The 19,229-nt window shown below is 43.3% G+C and overlaps 1 protein-coding gene across 1 annotated transcript in view; it reads left to right on the top strand.

Moving 5' to 3' along the window:
* RREB1 (ras responsive element binding protein 1) overlaps positions 1-19,229 on the top strand; it is a 67,937-nt gene that overhangs the window by 3,389 nt on the left and 45,319 nt on the right. Inside the window, exons 3-4 of the mRNA XM_082480018.1 lie at positions 2,734-2,823; positions 4,224-4,387. Of these exons, the coding sequence (XP_082336144.1) occupies positions 2,734-2,823; positions 4,224-4,387 (254 nt within the window). The remainder of the gene's footprint in view (positions 1-2,733; positions 2,824-4,223; positions 4,388-19,229) is intronic.

Genomic DNA, 19,229 nt, shown 5'->3' with positions numbered 1-19,229 from the left:
AAGTGTGACAAAGGTGTTTTTTGAGCTGGAGGAAAACAAATAGACCTAATGCAGAACTCCAAAAGCTTTTGCCATCAGTTGAATGCAGAGAAATCATGCCAGGTTGACTTGCTAAAGGGAGAGTAGCTAACAAATTAGCTGCTAATTTTATTTTTCAGTTCAGGAAGTGTGTTTTCACCAACCCGGCTCCAGCAGGGTAGCTGAGTGCTGTGTTTTAAATTTGTGAGTGGGGTGCTTTTACAGTAGGGATGCTGATGTTTTTTGGTCTGGATTGGGTCAGTCAACAGCATTCCTGTTGAAGCTACCCTGGATTTGCTTGAGCTGTGTTACGGTATGCAGTGTGTACCCTGTGTGACCACTGGAGAAAGTTTGGGTTTTAGTTAATAATAAACCCCAGACTCAATACTAATCAGCTCTGGCTGAGCTATAGTGTGTTTCTGATCTTTGCTTCAAGGTGAACCAGCAATTACTCTATCTTCTGTTAATTGCTGATTCGAAGAGCAGGCAGTCTAGAAAGCAGGCTTTGAAACAATCAAGTGCATCATGTAGAGCTGCAGCACTCGTTTTGGGAGGGGGGAGGGGGGGGGCGCAAAAAAAAAAAAAGTAGTAGGTTGATAATTTCACAGAAATACCCTGGGGATTAAACACCATCTAAACTGTCAGCACAGCTGCAGGGATTTTCCTCATGGCACAGTGTGTTTGTTCTCTGTCCTGAGCCAACTTTAACAGGGTTGCAGTATAATTGGAGCTGAACATTACTCCACAGACAGGTTGCATGCAGTAAAATTAAAGTGGTATAAGTAGGATGAAATGTGTGTATGTGAACTGTCTGATTGTATATAGAAGAGGGGGGCACTGGAATAACGCATTTTAATTTTCTTGCGGTGTTCAGACTTCATAATGGCAAGCCTTTCTTGCTTCCTTTCTAATGTTTTGTGAGTAACAGTACGTTAGGCCTTGGCCCATGTGCGTGGCCTACAGTGGTTAGCTTTAGCATAGAGAGCCCTGAAATACAGTTAGAAAAAGATGTACAAGAGAAGTAGTAGGGAGGAGTGGGAGAACCTAATCCTTGCAGTCCTGATACTTTTAGAAGTGAGGTCCCAAGTTTTGTTTACTTCAGGCAAAATGGGAAAGTAGATCTTCATCCAAATCCACAGGTTGCTGAAGTTAATTGAAAATTATCATGGCCTTATTTTTGAAAACAGTGTTAGGTTTTTAATAGGGGACTCTCCAGAATGGTTATCTAAGTCACATAGGAGGGCATATTCCCTTACTGAGACTTAAAAAAACTTTTCTCTAAGACTGCATCAGCACCTTTCCTCCTAACATGCCAGAGAATTTGTCACAGAGGCTTGGGTTAGTCATTCTCAGTGTTCTACACAAATGCTTGTGTCTGACAATCTGGAAAGGGTTGCTTCCAAGTTGATGACTTTTGGAACAGCAATGGGGGAAAAGAGCTGCGTGGAGAGGGGAAATGCACAGATACACTCATAGTCATCAACTCCCTCCCGACTAAAGAGCTCCTGAGGGTGGGTTTTCTTTTTTGCTTATTTTCATGATTTTACTGATGATACTTAAAATAGCCAGCATAGAGGTTCAGTAGAACATGTCCTTTTGGCATAAATATCATACTTTCCCATTGGTCATGCAGAGATGTTTTTTGTACTCTCTTGTCACCAGAAGTGTGGGTAACAGGCAGTGGATCTATCTAGCTGGTGAAGATTTACATCATTCTGCAGAAAACCGAGGTTTAATTGTCATTGCTGCAGAAGCTATGCCTGGGCTTCTTGGTGAGGTGGTGTGAAAATACCCTCTATGTCATGCCGTAGCCATCCTTGTGGACAATTCAGGCAAACGCCTTTGGTTCCTGTGAGAGTGCCATTTCATCCTTGGCTGAAAGAGTGGTGGCTTTGCTCAGTGTCTCAAGGGCATACTTAAATCAGGCTGAGCTCTCTGGTCAGCTTCATTGTTTGTACTCGTGGTTTGACCATGGTTACTCCTGATTCTCACCTGGGTGGAGAATAACCGGGTTCATAATGTGTTCTTTTTGAGTCACGTACACTCCTGCATTGTCAACTCTTTCTCGCTATGATCTCATCTGATCTTGCAGGCTTCAGAAGGGTTGGGCATGGCCAGTGTGCCTGGATGGGATGCTTCCAGGAGAAACACAGGATGCTAAGGGAAATGGTGTTGGTGATTCAGTAAATGCTGCTCTTCCTTCTGAGTCAGCTGTGGAGCAGAACATGCAGCCCCCTAGAAAAGGGCACCAAGCTACTGCCTTGCTACAGAGATGAGGTGGAAAACCTGAAGTCCCGACGACTCTTGCTTATTAAAGATCTTTTGGGAAGATTAGTGGCATTTGCCCACATATTCTGGCGATGTTCCAGTAATTACTTTCTGCTCACCTAAATTCTTTCTGGCAGTTTGAGCTGATCACAATAATTGCCTTCACTTCCTGTCCTAAACTGCTACTGCCGAGTATCTGTGTGCTGTTAAAACAGCTGCTGTACTTCTGCAGTAGTTAAAATGGCCCCTATTCATAAATTCAGAAGTTTCTGAAACTTCCCTGAGGGATCTATCAGGATGATAAATGTATACATGCAAGTTGTTATGTTAGCAGTGGCCTTTTGTACTTAGGATGGATTATAGTTTTTCCATCCTCAGCAGTAACAGCTTTCAAGTTCTTTTATATCAGTATTCCTTCTGATTTTTTTTGTTTTGTTTTGTTCACAGGAAACAAAAGAAGAGAAGTCTTCCTATACCTGTCCTCTGTGTGAAAAGATTTGCACTACACAGCACCAGCTAACTATGCACATTCGTCAGGTACGAAGAGTACCAGCTCTTGATTTCTCACTTTTAAGTGTGTCTGGTTTGCCAGAGTGTGTTTTGCTATAGTGAAAAACATTTCCTTGTGCAAACCAGAAATGCTTCATTATAACTTTTTTCAACTGTTTTGCTTTTATTTTAGCCTTCCGCTTGTATTTTCTTAAAAAAACAAAACAAAACAAAACAACAACCCACAAACCCAACCCCGAGGTGGGAAATTTTCCTCCCTTCCTTCCCCAACACTACCCCCTCCCTCCTCCCCCGCAGTGGCTCAAACAAGGATGTATGTCCTGTTCTGCATAGCTTAAGGTATCCCAAGGATCCAGAAAACCACTTCCATCATGAGGCACAAGTCCTGTTTTCTTATCCTGTTTGAGTACAGATCCCTTTACTGGTCATGCAAATTAAGAAGCAGGAAGACACAATTTTAAAAACCTCTCAGTGTAGAAGAACCTCTCAGTCCTTCACAGGGTATAGTAATTTTGGGAGGCAGTATTAAAAATACACTTTTTTAATGGATAATACATTTTTTGTCAGCTACAGGCCTCTTCTTTCTCCTCTTGAAATATATGCATACTTTATAAAGAGGTTTGGTCTTTGCTATGTCAGAAGGTTCTGCTTTGGATACTAAGGTTGTGGTTCACCACTGTGAGTCCACTCACACTCTGCACCAGTTATTACTTCAATTTTCCCTCCTGTACTGTAACTGTTACTTTTTTTTTTTTTTTTAACTCTCCTGTTTGGGGTTTTTGTGGGTTTTTTTGTTGGTATGTGAAGAAATTTTCAAGTCTCTGAATACAAGTAAGAAAGAGTGGTACATATCACAAGGTAGCTAATGGCCATAATTTGGCTCTGTTAGGCATTCTTATGGCCATAGAAGTCTGCATGTGCACTCAGAAGCAGTTTACTTCTGTTTTCTTACTACGCAGTCAGTTTGAAATTAATGTCTTTAAAGAATATTTGCTTTTAAGTGTCTTTCTTCTGCCATGAAGTTTGTAATTACATCCTTTTTCTGTTTTCCCCCTTATCGCTCACTCAACCCCAAAGCACCGCACAGCTTAAAGTATCTCAGGGTGCCCTTTGATGGGTTGTTGCTGGATCCCTTTCTATCACTTTCTGCTGCACACCCAGCAGAAATGCTGCATGTGGCAAGCCTTGCAGGCTGTATGAAACAGCTACTTGTGCTGGTGCATTAAGGAGTTAAAAATGAAGGGTGGGGGTGGAGTTGAGGGGGGAGGGCTAAGGAGGAGAAGTATATTATGGGGGCACACCTTAATACAAGGTATTGTGCTGAGTGGCTCTTTAAAACTGCTTTTAAGATGTTTATAGTTCTCGCTAATATTTTACTGGCACTTCAGAAGGGTCATTCAATGAAAAAAAATCATTGCTTTCTCTAGCATAACACTGACACTGGAGGGACAGACCATTCCTGCAGCATCTGTGGAAAGTCTCTGAGCTCAGCGAGCTCCCTTGATCGCCACATGCTGGTGCACTCAGGTGAAAGGCCTTATAAATGTTCAGTATGTGGACAGTCCTTCACCACCAATGGAAACATGCACAGGTGAGTGCTGATCGTGACCCAAGAGTCTGGAAAGGATTACAGGATAGGGGGCTTTTTGTTTCCTTGGAAGGACTTGCAAGCTGACTAAAGACACTTGTCTGGGCAGAAAATGTGGACTATCTGTGATGTACAAGTATGGCATGATACACATAGGCCCTGTAAGTACTAGGATGCTCTTAAGTTGTGGGAGGAAGTCAGAATTGAGTAGGGTCTTCTAGCTCTCTTCACATATTATCAAGAGTTGTTACGAATATCCAGAAGTATTGCTTTTTTATTGTTGTTGTTATTATTGTCATTGTTGTTATTTATTTATTTTATTATTATTAATTATTATTTTGACAAATGGGATGGATTTTTCTCAGAGCATGAAAATACATAGCCAAGCTCTATAGGAGCTTCTAATTTTGTAGCTTCAGAGTCGTGGATGCAAGTGGTTGTATTGGAACAGCTGTGGTGGTGTTGTATGTTACGTAGTTAGGTATCCAAGTGCCATCATGAAGTCGCCTCTTTGGAATAATTGATCTTATTTTTAAATACATACATCAGTACTTGCTTGTACTGTCGCCAACGTAATGCACTCTAGATCTGGGAAATTCCCTGTAACCCAAGTTGGCAAATGTATTTCATGTAGTTTCCTTCGTAGGGATGTAGCAATATGTACAGTTGTCAAATGGGGGAACAAAATGTTAAATCACATGAATGTTCCTTCCCCGATTCAGTATTCATTTATTTGCATGGGTGGAACACCTCAGAGCTGATTAAGACTTTGTGAATTCCCACATAGCTTTAGTCCCCATATCAAAGAGTTCACAACCTACAAAGAAACTGCAAGACAGGTGGGGGAAAAGAATATAGCTTATAAGCAAAATGACAAGAGTGATGGTTACGGGCTGGTTCTGTGTGGGAGGGAAGAAATCTTGTTTCCTTGATTATTACCAGTCATTTTCCAAGGAGTGTGCTATAGGTGGAATGAAAGGAGTGATTTCAGTGACAACAGGAAAGATAACGTAATGCTGCACAAAGGAAGCAATCGCTGCTGCGGCTTTACCTTTTCTGTATCATATTGTCCAGGTTAAACAGTTATGTGAAAACAGAGGAGAAGCAGGAGGGAATGCAGTTCTGTAATTCCATATTTGTTTAACCTGTATTTGATTGGAATTGGGGAGAGTTGAAGAGAGAGATATAAAATGAGAAGGGAAAGACACAAAAGACGTTCAGAGGAGATACTGGCCTTGGGCATTGAATAAATCACACGTCTGACTCATCTGACCAGAGGTGTTGTGAGCCACATGTTTGCCAAACTGGGTCATTACTCTGTCTGCTCCGAGGAAGGCAGGGCAGCTGCCGAGTTGCAGCTGATGCCACTGTCAGCATCCAAGGGTGAATTCCAGTGCTGGGACTCTGGGGTGGTCGAACACTTGTGTCTGGGTCCTCAGCCCAGGCTGCTTGCTGAAGGACTGCTTGTGTGGTTTGTTTGTCTTTTTGCTTACTAGGCATCTCCTTGTCCTCTCCCAGAAGCAGGAAAGGGAGACTTCCCCCTAGACTTGACTCCAGGCCTATCAGATGTTGATGTAGTCACCTTTGCTTATGCGGGTTTCCTCATATAGCAACTCTTACCATGCTTTAGTAGCAAGTTTGTCAGAATTTCCAGGCTCGGTGACTTGCCCAAAAGAAGTAAGTACAGATCAGAACCTTCTGATGAGAAGATTGGTTTTAAATTTTTCTCTTAATGAGATGTTGCTTAAAGTTATCAGGCTGGAGTGCTGTATTTACTGACTGCACTAAGAAGGACCCAAGTTCATGCAAGGAAAATCTTCCTATTGAAAGTTTTTTTTCCATCTGACAGGTTCCTGTCTGTTCTGTAAAACTCCTTTTTGTGTAGGCCCGCGCCACTGCATCTCAATGAGACACTGCAGAAACCTGTAACTGAGCTCAGTGGCACTGCAAGAGGTGACCCCAGACCAGTGAAAGCCAAGATCCTGAGCACACTGAAAGAGGCTACTTTTGGTGAAGGAGGGTTGTGGTTGGCAGGACTGCGCTACTGATTTTTTGCAGTGAATAACCTTTTCTTGGTGCTATAACAGACTATAATAGTGAATCCTGTTGCTGAAGTGGAAAGCATGAATGTGCAAGTAGGCAGATGAGGATAAATGCAAAGTGAAACAAAATTTGTTATCTGGTGCTATGACACACTCACAAGGAAGATGTTCAATTTGCCCACCGGGTACCTCCTTCAGAAACAGGTATTTCTAGTCTAAGATGGTGTGAAGTAAGTTCTTTCATAGGCATCTCAAACTTAGCTGTAGTATCAGGTCCAATGGCCTGCCAGTGCTGTGGCTGAATACCTCTTACATCACATTCAAAACTGCTTCTGCCTCGGGATCCCGGAGCAAGGACCTGCTTGCCAGGTCCTGCCTTGTGTGCAGCTCCCGCAGGCCTTGCTTGTGGTGGTGCTCTGTCTGTTCTTTGCGCCAGCTGGATGATAATACAAGTCCATCTTTCTCTGCTTTTGCACACAGTTCCTTTATTGTTTGCTATTTTTGTGTTAAGGGATCTAAGCAGTGACAGATATATGTCCAAAACAGGAAAGAATGATTTCTAACCTGATCCTGGTAGCCAGCATAGTGGTATCCCTGGAGCATCACACAGTGTGGAATCAGAGAGAGAAGTTGTAGGCTCAGCAGAAAGTCGTGAATGTGCTGCTGAAGAATCAACATAGCTTGTGAAGGTCCTGCAGGAGCATCCCCAAATATTACTGTATTTACATCAAATAAGTTCAGTGCATGGGAGAGGAATGAGGGAGAAGTTACTCTGCCGGTATCTGAACGGGGTGGGGAGATGGTGTGTGTGAAATGTGTAGGCACGTACTACATACATCCTCTCTTCTTTTTCTTGCCCTCTACCTTGTTCTGGTTCTGTCTATACTACTTTTTTAATCCAGACTTTTAAAAGGCCCTTTAGGGGGAAAAGTCCAATGAAGTGGTTTTGTCGAGGGAAATATTGTGCCATAGGAGTGCTTATTACTGTTCCGGCAGAGGATGAAATTTCTGATCCATTTTTCCACCTTGTAGCAGCCAGGTCATTAGACATTCAGTTAAGCAGAGGAGGGAAGGAGTTTTGCTTGCTTTTTTGAGTTGGAAAATACCCGTGTTGTTACACTCTCAAGTGCCTGTCCTCTCCATAGAAAGTAATTTTTCTTCTCCCTCACTTCATTAAGTCAAGGGAGGAAAAAACCCTCTAGAGCTCCTACTTGTTGTTCTTTTGCATGTGGGCAAAACTTTTTTGCAATAGCCAGACTTTTTGTGTAGTGGGAACTTTCTTTTCCTGCCCATCTCTTCTCTGGGTAAGTCTAGCTGTGTTGGGGTGTTGCGTGTACACTCTACCTGTTAAATGGATGGTGCCCTTCCTGAGTCCCACAATACATGCAACACTTCATTTGTAAATGAGTCATAGCCTCTCACATTAAGTCCAATTTCTTTTTGTTGTGCTCCTTGGCTCCTTGTCAACAAGTCAAGTTGAATGGGCACAGCAGACAGGGATGGCGGGGGAAGGTTCTCTTGTGCAGCACCATTCAGAAAAAGAGGTTAAAACCTGCTTCCTTTTCTGACTGGGGTGACTCTTGGCCAGGATTTTCAACGGGGAACCATGACCCCGGGGCATCTCAGAAAACTCTCTTACAGCTGCCAGACTGCTCAGGAGTGGCCTGAGCCTCCTGTGGGAACAGTCACCACTGGAGAGAGCAGAAGTTTCTGGAGGCTGCCAAATGTCCAGTGTGTAAAGCTGATTTTCTCACTCTGCCAAATGTGCCGTCAGCCTAACTGCCTCTGTGTCAGTGCTGCTCCTACTGTTTGGGGAGGGTTGTTGCAATCTGGTATGATAACTGGGAGGAACAGGAATTGCTCTGGAGGAGGAGAGCTGGAGATGATGATGATTTTTTTAGAGATTTCTTTTTGACCTGTACCGGAAAGAGCAAGTCTTCGTGGAAACAGCAAGCCTTCTAGCATCAGGAACTGATTTGGGGCTTGGGGGTTGTTGTCATGGGGCTTTTTAGGAATTTGGAGGAAGGAGTTAGATCATAGTAATTTTGAGTTCAAAATTCATGTAACTGGAATGGCCCTGCAGTTATCAGTACATAAGAAAATCTGCAATTTCGGATACGCTAATCCTCACATTTTCACTCTAGAGATGCAGATGCTATGGCTTTCTCTCCATCACAGCAAATTAAAGTTGAATATTCTCAGATCTCTCCAGCAGGAGCATAAACTGTATGGAAGAGGGCGAGATGGGGCGGGGGGGGAGTTGTTTTCTGTAGCTCTGAAAGAGCTGGGGATTTCCAAAGTACTGTCTCAAATCAATAGATTGCAGTTACTAAAGGCTTTTGAAAGGCTTTCCATCTGTACTGTCATGGTAGCTCCCTAGGAGGTTTATCTACAAGTAGTGCTGACTCTGAGGAGCCCTTTGGGGTCTAGACTCTGCCACCAAATAGGAGGTTGCAAGCATCTTATTCCATCCCCACCGCTGCATCTCCCCAAAATGCAGACAGAGGAGTTAGGCAGCTGCTGTGCGTTCTAGTGGTGGTGGTGGTTTGTAAGCTTTAGCAAAGGACCTTGAGGTAGAGAAAAGACTTTGCTTGACTTACTGTGTTGCATTCGAGTAGAACATGTTTCAGGGGGAAAGGCAATGCCTCCACTTGCGCCAGAAGAGCCATTTCCAATGGCTCCTTTTCCCCTTCTGTGACTGAGGAAGGTCTGTGCCTATCACTTCAAAAGCACATTTTCCTCCCTGCCAAAGACATGCTTTCCATGCAACTTGAAAAAGTTAATAGGATATAAATGCCAGAAGGGAGGCAAGAAATGACCTTCCTGCCAGTTTCCAGTGAGTAGCTATTAAAGACTGTGTGGCAAGTCTGAAAAGAGTAAAGGGATAATGTATGTATTTCAGCCATAGCTTCCCCAGTTTGGTAAACGAAGTGGCTGATGTTCACCAGGCTGTCCTTTTAAGTGCGGTAATGCAAAGTAACCTGAAGTGTTTCGTAGGAAACCAAAACATCACAGGTATCTCTATCTTCTTTCTCTCCTTCCGCTCCTTACTCCATGCCTAGCAAAATTCTTCATAATGATTTTTCATTTACATCCTACTTAGGTACTTGTAGGCTGTTTATGCACCATCTCGGGAACAGGTCTCAAAGTTTGGGGATTTTTTTTTGGCACATGCGAAACACCACATGCAACAACCACATGCAGAAGTCTTTGAAACTCAAATTGGAAGATCTGGATCGCAGAAGCTATGCTTTGAAGCATGCTTACAAAGGGCCCTATCAAAGAAGGTATTTCTTCTTTTAATTAAGAAGTCACTTTCATTCTTAATCTTATTTTCAGTGCTAGATAATTTTCCCAAACTTCTCTTTTTAATGAGCTGTGGAGAGACAAACAGCTGGTTTTGCTGTCAGGGTATGGTAATATTCTGATGTTCAAATTAAGTTTTTTTTAAACAACACTTTATGTGTGTTTATAATGTCGCTGAATGAGTTTTTTGAGAAAGATAGAAAACACACATGCTGGAGAGTAACTTGTGAATTTTGATGTTTTAGCCGGCCATGTTCACTGGCAAATGAAGAGCGTACACTTGGTTAAGATTGTAACGTAGTGTTTGGAAGATGAGTGTTGGATCCTGATAAAGGCCACAGGGGATGAGATGCATATGCTTTAATGATTTCCCCACTCTCTTTAACATGGATCTGTGTTTCTTGGGCAGGCATGCGTACAGGCTGCCTGTGCCTTTGCAAATATCCAGTAGGCAGAATGTCCTCAAGATCTGGCTGAATCCATCCTCTCCCTGCATTCCACCTGTGAATTGCTCCTGTATTATTTATGGCATTGGCCCGCTTCCAGTATGTTGTGTGTGCTTTGTAGGGTGCAGTGCAATAACAATGCCCAGCCTCTAAGTACAAATAGGATCTCTGCAGTCTAGCACGTGCAGTCTGGCATTTGCTTAAGATGGGAGTTTTTTGGAGGCAGAGCTTAGCCAAATATGATGATGAGCTGCTTTTTTTTTTCCAGAAGAGGACAGGAGCTGCCTTATTACAAGATGGTTTGGTGTCTGGTGGTTTGCTAAGACCACCTACTGGAAATCTGGTGTTAAACATTGGGTGGCTTTGAAAAACTGAACATACAAGATCTTGAAGCTAAAAACAAATAGCCAAGGAACTTGCCATGCTGAAAATGACTGACACTTCACGCGTGTGAAAAGGCCCTCTCTTATTGTCTTGCACAATAGAAATGTCTCTTTGGTCATCTCCTAAGGAGCTTTTATTTCAATGAAGTAATTGGTAGGCAGTGCTCTTAAATACGAAGAAGCAGGGTGTATTACAGGCTTTCAAATCCATTCCTTATACATGGGGGGATGATTTAACCACTGTCAGCATGCTAGTGAAAGATAAGCTTCAGCAAATGCAAGTGCCCTAATTCTTGAGCAGGGATAACGAACACAAAGGACTAATTTCTGCTTCTAGTAATTGATGACTGTAGTTGTGGGAAACAGGTGAGATGTGATAGCTGTTTCTGTTTTCTTTGCAATTAAAAATGTTTCTTACATTTTCACTAATACATTTTGCAAATAAGGATGGGGAAACAGGTGGAGAGAAGGGTTTTTGGTCTCTCTCCCGTCAGCAGATATATCCAGAGTAAATGTTTGGTATTCTGCTGGGATCCCCATATTTGAAGAAGATTTAAAAAGAAAGAAAGAAGGAAAAGGTCAGGCTTTTTCAACAACAGTATAGCAATAAGAGTCTGTTTTTCTGTGTCTTTGATGGGAATTAGAAGACTACGGCATTTTTAATGGTCCCAGGCAGAAACTTTTGTCTGTCCTGGTGTTGCTGAGTAGATTGGTCATCTTTTTTGGAGACTTTATATAAAACTTTTATTTAATTAACATGAGGCATAAATAGGGTGCTCCAAAAAATATCTTCAGGGGTAAGAGACTCTGAAGTAGCTCTTGTGCCACAGTACCTCTATGAGCTGTCAGACGAAAGGAGATGCCATGATTTCAGTCGTATTACATGCTGCTTGTAGTCTTGGACAGTGTTCCCCTTCAGTTATCATTAAAGAACAGCAAAGGAAGTTAACACAAAAACACGAATGCTGAGATCTGATTAGAATCAAGCGAAGCAAGGAAGTGCAGAGTTAAGATTTATACGCTGACCTTAATTAGCTCCATTGTTCTCGAGAACCGAAGCATACACAATGAGGAAAGTTGTACTTGCATCTCCAGAGCTCTTCAGTACCTAAACATAAGAAAGACTTCAGTGTGCTTATCAGTCCTAGGTTTTGTGTGTGTTGCCTTTAAGTAATAGCTAAGTCTGATCTTGTGCTTTGTAAGGTTGTAGATTTTTATGTTTTGTTTTTCCGCAGGGAAAGGGGACATGCTGCTCTCAGTAAGTTTAGGTTTCTGATGTGACTTGAGTGGAGGGGAAGGTGGTCTGACGTAGCAGAGTAATACCACCCACCTCACGGGCAGTAACATAAATCTCCGTATAACAGAGCGTATTGAGCGTAGCTTAGTGCTGCTTTGTTACCCATGTCACAGTTCAAATGAGCACAAGCCACTTGACAGATTAGACTCTAGTTGCAGAGCACACAGCAGCGCAAGACCTTGATCTTTCCGCATAAGTACCCTTTCAGGAACATCACCTTCTCTGAAGGTTTAGTATTCTCAGGGATGTTACCTCCCCTTCTCACCTTGAAGAGCTACAAAATAAATACAAGTCTTAACTTAGTAAGCACTAGAAAATCCAGGTGATCTTTGCAGGGAGTTGAGGTGCTTTTAGTCCTGTGCCATAAGCCTGACCTTAAGGTGATTCTTGCAGAGATGTTAGCTCTCAAGGTTAACAAGTAACACGTTTTGTTGGCATTTCGGTTTGTGGTTTGTCTTCTAGCTTGTATACTTCAGTTGGGTGATTCGGTGTAGAAAATGCTGGTGGTGAGAAAGTTTGCTGGGAGAGTTTGTATGTTAAGGTAATCTTTGCTCAGCCTGTTGTGTGTGCACGTCAGAAATACTTGCATCACTTCTCTAATGTATGTGTGTTCGCTCTGTTCCTCCTGTTGTCTGAAAAGACTCCTGGGCCAAGTACCAACGAGAATGAGGAAAAAGTCTATCTCGGACTGCATTTGTGGTTGCTGTCGTTCCACCTTTAATGTATGTCTTCCAGCTTTACCTTTTCTCTCCCCAGTATCTAACCTGCTCAACCTGTTCCAGTTCAGCATGCTGGAACCAGCAAACTGCAGAAGGTACACCTTCTCAGGGTCAGTAGGTTTTTTTTCCTCTTTCTTTTCTCCCCTCTTTTAAAAATAAGCTATTCATTAACAGTAGATTGTCAGCATTTGGGGAAACTAATCAAGCTGTAAAGAACAGTGAGGGGAGTCTTGGTGTCTGGGTTTAGCCAGGGCCTTTCACTCGGGTTTTTGGCCATGATGCTCACCTGCATGGTGCACACAGCGTAGGCAAAGACACGGTCTGTAAAGTAGTAGTGCCATTATACAACTGGTAAATAGCACACAATATGCAAATACGGCTTTCATTTTCTTAAGGGCATCCATAGATATGCTGAGTTCTTCAGGCTGCTCTCTTAGCTGAAGTTCTCTAAACACTCTCAGTGATTTTTCGGTAAATTCTCAGAATCAGCTCTCCAGTGCTTCATGTGGAAAGATGTCATAAAACAGAAGAGGCATACAGCTTTTGTGTGGCTCGTTTTTGACATCAAGCTGTCTCAATGTGTTGTTTCAAACAGAGGGTAAAGAGAGTAAGGCAATCCATATTGCCTATGGACTGCACCAAAATTAATTTCACTTGAGGGCAAAAGTTTCCAAACTGCTGTAAAGTAGCACAAGTCATGTGGGGACTTCTGTTTCCAGCTACTGCACTTGACTAAACAGGCATGTAACAAGACGTGAAACCTTTTCCTAGTGCTTCTCTGCTCGGCAGGGGAATTCTGTGAGATCACTGCTGGTGAGGAAGGAGGACCACATGTTCAGGAACAGGAGAGGAAATGGGCTGAGCACGTGAAAACTCTTTTGCTAGGATGCCGTCCTCGGTGCTGGGAAAAGTTTGCACAGCTTCTGTGTTCTCAGTGATAACCCCTTACTTCCTTGCCCCTCGTGTTACTTGGTGACTGCTGATATCGGGGTGATGCGGAGACCCTGCTTCAACGAAGATGTGCTTCTCTTATCTAGTGCAGCTTCCTTGCATGCATGCATGTGTGTGCATGTGTGTGCCGGGGGGAGGTATTCGGCTCCATCTGCGCAGCGTCCCCAGCGTTGCTGTGACCATCTATTTTTTCCTCCTTGAGCTGTGTGACGCAGCACGTTGTTCTGTGCTGTGTGCCATGAGGATTGCTCAACAGCGGCGTGTGAGAGGGAGGCAATTGCACGAGGGCTTTGCCTGGTTCTGGGAAGTAGCTGGGGCTTATTTTGCTTGATTGGTAAAAGGGTGCAGTTTTAGGGGGGAGACAGGACGTACCTGGCACTTCTTCGACTGTGTTTGCTCTTAAGGATAAAACTTTTTCCCCTTCTGATACTCTTTCTCTAATTTTTTCCCTCTCTTTCTCTTCTTTTTTTTCCTGATGTTAAAATTTAAAACTGCTTTAATTGTCCTTACTATCTAATAATATTTGTTTTCTTTAAACATGAAGTTGCCTAAAAAATCAACAGTGAAGTCATTGACTAAGGTTATATGCCATGATAACTAAAGGACTTGCCTGAAAACCACGGATTTCCAAAAAGATGAAAGAGAAGACCAGTTCAGAATGTCCCAGGCCAGGTTTTTGGTACATTAAAAAAAATATCTTATTCCTGCTTAATTTTATTGTTGTTAATAAACTTTTGTCTCCAAGCTTAAAGAAGCACACAGGCCTCAAAGGGATCTTGTTTAGTACTGTCCCTTATGAAAGAGTTTCTTATGGCTTGGAAGTCTCCTTGCAGTATTTGGCATTGTTCTTGTAGGTCTGCTCTGAATTTAACGCAGGCTGCGGGCAGGCAGTTTGGTGAAGTGAGTGGGAAGCTCGCGCTGCATTTCCCTCCTCTTTTGCCCTCCCTTATGCAAGGGTTGATGCAAACTGCAAGTGAATGCTTTCTTTTGCTGTCCTTTGGGAAGCTTTGCTTTGGAGGCATGGTTTGAATCATTTCCCTGTCACAGCATCATCAGGCAAATATTTGTCTCTTTTTTTTTCTTTTTTTTTTTTTCTTTGAGGTGTTCTGACAACGCTGCTGGTAGGGAACAGGAGTAACTTTGAGCCAAGCTGGGAATGCAGTTGTATCAATCTCGGCCTGTTTGAACTTGCTGATTCTGCGTAGCAAGTAGTTGCTTAAATATCTGTGAATACAGCATAATTATTCAGAAATGGTACACTCCCCCCCACCCCCCCCCCCCCGGCCCGGTTGGATTTGTAGATCAGTATCTTTCCTCTCACTCATGCTTACAACTTGCCTTTATTCACAGCAAAGCAAAATTTTATTCTAGGTTAAAAATACAAAATGCTTTGTGTGCATGTGTGTGTATCGTATATCCTTAGGTATCATGTATTGGCAGCTGCATGGCACTGGTTAACTTTGCAGACTGTCCTGCTAGCACTGAAAAGGGATTTCTAATCTGTCATTTGAACATAATCACAGGTGGCTTTTGCAGCCTTAGCGCACTCAGCTAGTCTTGGTGGATCTAAATAATAATGCTCATGTCATCCTAATGATGCTGTCTGCCGCCCCGCTGTAAGGCTGTTTTTGCTTTGCTGGGAGAACCTCATTGTGCAGGCAGATAGACAGCGCCGCAGCCTGCACTAAACTTGGGGGGATGCTTATGGCACGTCTGTGTGGCACCATGGGCTGCAGCAGTTCCTGGGGGGACGCCGGGGGGGCTGCTTACACCCACATGCCGCTGCATGCTGCTATGCGGGGAGCCTCGCCGGGGCCGTATTAGCCCTGATAGACAGAGCTAATAAGCGGTGGGGCCTCCATGAGGATAATGAGCTGTGCTGCAGTGCTGGCAAGATCGCAGCGCCAGGGTGCTGTGGGGAGCGCTAGCTGGGGGATCTCCTGCTGTGCCTGGTTGCAGACATGTGGCTAAAATGAGTCAGTGCTTCCCAATCTGATCCTTCCCGGGACCCGTTCACCCCACCCTGCTCTTTCAGTGCATGCGTTGCAATGGCTTTCTTGTTAGCATAGCCGTGGAAATTTCTTGCTGTTCAGCTTTGTTTGGTTTATCCTATGCTAGTGTTCAACACTGGTTACCACTACAATATTTGGTGGTACTTGAAGTTTGTTTTGAGATTGCTTCACGGTTGTAAGAAGGTGTTTCCCAGCTGGTTGGTTTTTAGGTATTTGAATGTCTCTTGACTTGTTGTGAAGTGTGCATGTGTGTCTGAGGGCTTTTTGGGTCATTTTCGGGTTTTTCTGAGGATACAAATAGCAAACAACCCAGGAAGAAAAGACAAACAGAAACTGGTCTGAGTACAGATTGTGTCTGATTTGCAAAATTACCTGCATTTTTCTGGTTCCTGTGATTACAACTGGCAAGGGTTGAGTGGATTGCTCTCTTAAGTGGGTGATGTTGGTAATTAGCACTGGAAATACATTGTCAATACAGATTCTCTACATGTTTTAACAACCAAACTGACTAAACTCTTTAACCCAAGGATATAATGTTACTGCACTTTTGACTTAAGTTCTAGTCATATTCACGAGACTCTTAAGGACAGGGTTAGCAGCAGTATATTAAGTGATTGCTGCTAAAAATGCTACTGCTTCACTTTCTGTTTGTTTAGGATTTATTTCCCATGCGTGTCAAGCGGTAGAAGCTTTGAAGAGGAGTTCCCTGTGTTTTCCTACGTTTCTAGACAATTTGGGCTGAAGTAACATTTGTTAAGCAGAATGAAACAAAAACAGTGACAAAGATGACGTGACCTAGAAATCTCTCAAAAGAGATGTTATCAGTGTAATTTTGAAGGCTGTCTTGTCTTACTGTGTGAGCAATTTTTCTTTCCATGGGGCCTGAAGAACGTCATGGTCCAAATTTGAACCTATCTTGGATGCATCCTGTACTCTTGTTGGTTCTGATACGGTGGCACGAAGTTAAAGCTTAGACAAAGCAGAATTATTTTTTGTCTTTAAACAGAGATATTTGGTCATGTTCTGAATGACGGGCATTCTTTTTCTTTACTGTAAATTACTGAAAGCATTTTTTTTTATTCTTTAGAGGTTATTTACTGTTATTTGAAGGTAGCAAGATCTCAGGGAAGAAAACAGTGGAAGAGGTAAAGCAATTGTATCAGCTACAGTGTACTCAGGGCATCTGACCAGCTCAGTCCTTCCCAGACTGGCTTGGTGAACTTGAGTAACTCTTTACATTGGAGGAAAAAGAATGTTTTAAATAACATGAAGGATGGAAACCACTGATTTTTATTCTTACTCTCTGAAGGGTTGCACGTGTGGCTCCCTTGTCTTTAGATAAGCATCAGATGTGTGAGGATCATCCCCTTGATTTTGATACCAAACTGCTCAGAAATCACGAGGGAGATGAGGAACAGCGATGTACAGTACAGTAGAGTATAGGGTACATTTAGTGGTAAAGTGGAGAAACTTAGAATAATATGTGGGATATGAAGCCAGAACCTGAACTTGATACTGTCAGATGATCTCTCTGGACTGATAATGCCCGGATTCATTGGCCTCCCCACTGCGTTTCCACAGGCATGGAGACGTGAGGGAGGAGGAGGGTGTTTATACATGCACTGGATCTTGCACTCAAGAATTAATCTTGATTTAGATGCTGGGACTTTCCCAACCAGGCCTCAGTGAAATTGCTTGCTGCTCCCCCTCTGGACATGCTGCTCCTTCTAATCAGACCTACCTGGCATAAACCTCTCTTGAGTGAAAGCCAGCAATGCTTGTGCTGCCATAGGGAGAGGCTTAACCCTGGACCCTGCTCAGAGGCTGCAGATCCACCCTTTTGTTCCACACCTTACTTTTGCCCAGGTCTCTGAGCCAGGCAGGCCTTTTCTCTTACGGATGTGGAGCAGTACATCAGCAGCCGTGGAAACCCAGGGTGCAGCTATGGTGTGGTTTTTCTCCCCAGAGTTCAAGGTGAAGGATTCCCACGCATGCTGAGCGATGCTTCCTTTCCAAGAGCCAAAGTGGTGCTGATCAGGTTATCTGCATGCAAAGCAGGAGCTCCTGGTTTTGTTCATAATTCAGTGGGACCCGGAGCTGGGAGCAGCTGCGTCTTGCAGTTGCCTCTTTCAGGATGCTTTGACTCCTCGTTCTAGCCTTGAGCCAGCCAGTCAAAACCTGCCCACGTTCTGGTTTTGGCATTGAAGCTGTAGGCTGCCCTGTTTCGAGACCTCCAGAAGGCTTATATGATCAACATGCAAATCCTCTCAGCATTAAGAAAATACAGCAGCCCTTTTTGGAGATGCAGTAAAGACTGGGATGTGACCAGCAGGAGATGCATGTCACTTCACTAGGACACATGCTCTTTTTTTTCCCTTTTTTTCCCCGTCCTATGAGTCACCTCCCTTAGGCACTGATCCAACACCATCCACAGGGAGAAAAAAGGAGTAAGGCACTTGAGTTCTGCATTTGTTTATTTTTACAAAAGTCTCTTCTTCGATGAAAAGTAGCAAAGTATTCACTTGCTACTGTTCTGGTGGAATATTCACCCTTCTGAAATCTGCATTACAGTGTGGGGCTGAAAACTTTTTCTGCCCATTTGTTTTGAAAAAGAAAAAAAAAAAGAAGGAAAGAAGCTGGGGGAATTATTTGTGCAGTATCATCTTAGTCATCCTGTTCACGTGACTGTTGGGGGGAGAGGAGAGTTGTGGCAGAAGAGGGGAAGCGGAAGGTGATTCTCATGGGGAGGATGGAATGAAAGGCAGTCAGGCACTTGAAAAATGTGATTTTGTTGAGAGGGCCGACTGGCACACAGTCGGAGCACAGTTGGATCCTCTTGGCTCACCTGTGAAATTCCTTGTGGGAGAGGGAGGGAAGAGATTATGAGGAGAGCTTTTTCACGTACAGCTGTGCTGCGAAAAGCATAGTGTGTACCAAGTTATCTGCATTTTTGCATAGCAGTTCTTAAACGTTAAGAGTTTAGTTCAGAGGCGGATCAGACCTTGTTTGGGAAAGACTTAATTTCCTCCTTCCATTTCAGGATTATTCTTTGCAAATTCTTCTGGCTCTCTGGTCTCATTTTAAATAGAGTTCTACCACTTTCTCTGAGAGGTTAATCAAGGCTAGCTAGCACTTAGTGCAAGGGAGTCCTCCCTAGTATTAAGCTCAAATTTTTATCTCCTTCCTTTCATCCTGTGTATCGTGGTTGCGTTTTAGTGTTCCACCCTCAGTACTGTCCAAGTGTGTGTGTGTACTTGCAGGCGTGCTATGGAGACTAATAACCACCATATGAAGTGCAGGTTTCAGGGCTCTGTACCTTCCCAAGCTTGTCTGCTGTTCTTTGGTTGCTCTGTAGGATGGCTCAGAGCCACAATTCATTGATTTAAATGAGAACAAAAAGCCAAGTTTCATCCTCTGTGTGGCTCTGGCTCTCTTCTGAGCTGCAGTAGTGGTCACTTCGGAGCTGCTGGCACATGTTACTGTAACCTGCATCTGTGGCTGAATATGAGCATTTCTGTGCATGTCCTTATTTTGCCCTCCTTTTTTTGCACTACATTCTCACTTGAAGTGTTGAATGTTTATCTTTATTTTTTGGAACTGATGACTGTCATATCATTTTTCTTTATTGTTGTAAGATGCTGAAAGCCAGGCTGACTTATGAGCCTGGCTTTCGTATTCAAAGTATGCCA

The sequence above is a fragment of the Vanellus vanellus genome, assembly GCF_965231255.1.
Source record: "Vanellus vanellus genome assembly, chromosome: 2".
Lineage (NCBI taxonomy): Eukaryota > Metazoa > Chordata > Aves > Charadriiformes > Charadriidae > Vanellus > Vanellus vanellus.
Note: the sequence above shows the minus strand (reverse complement) of the source record. Positions and strands in the feature narration are given on the sequence as shown.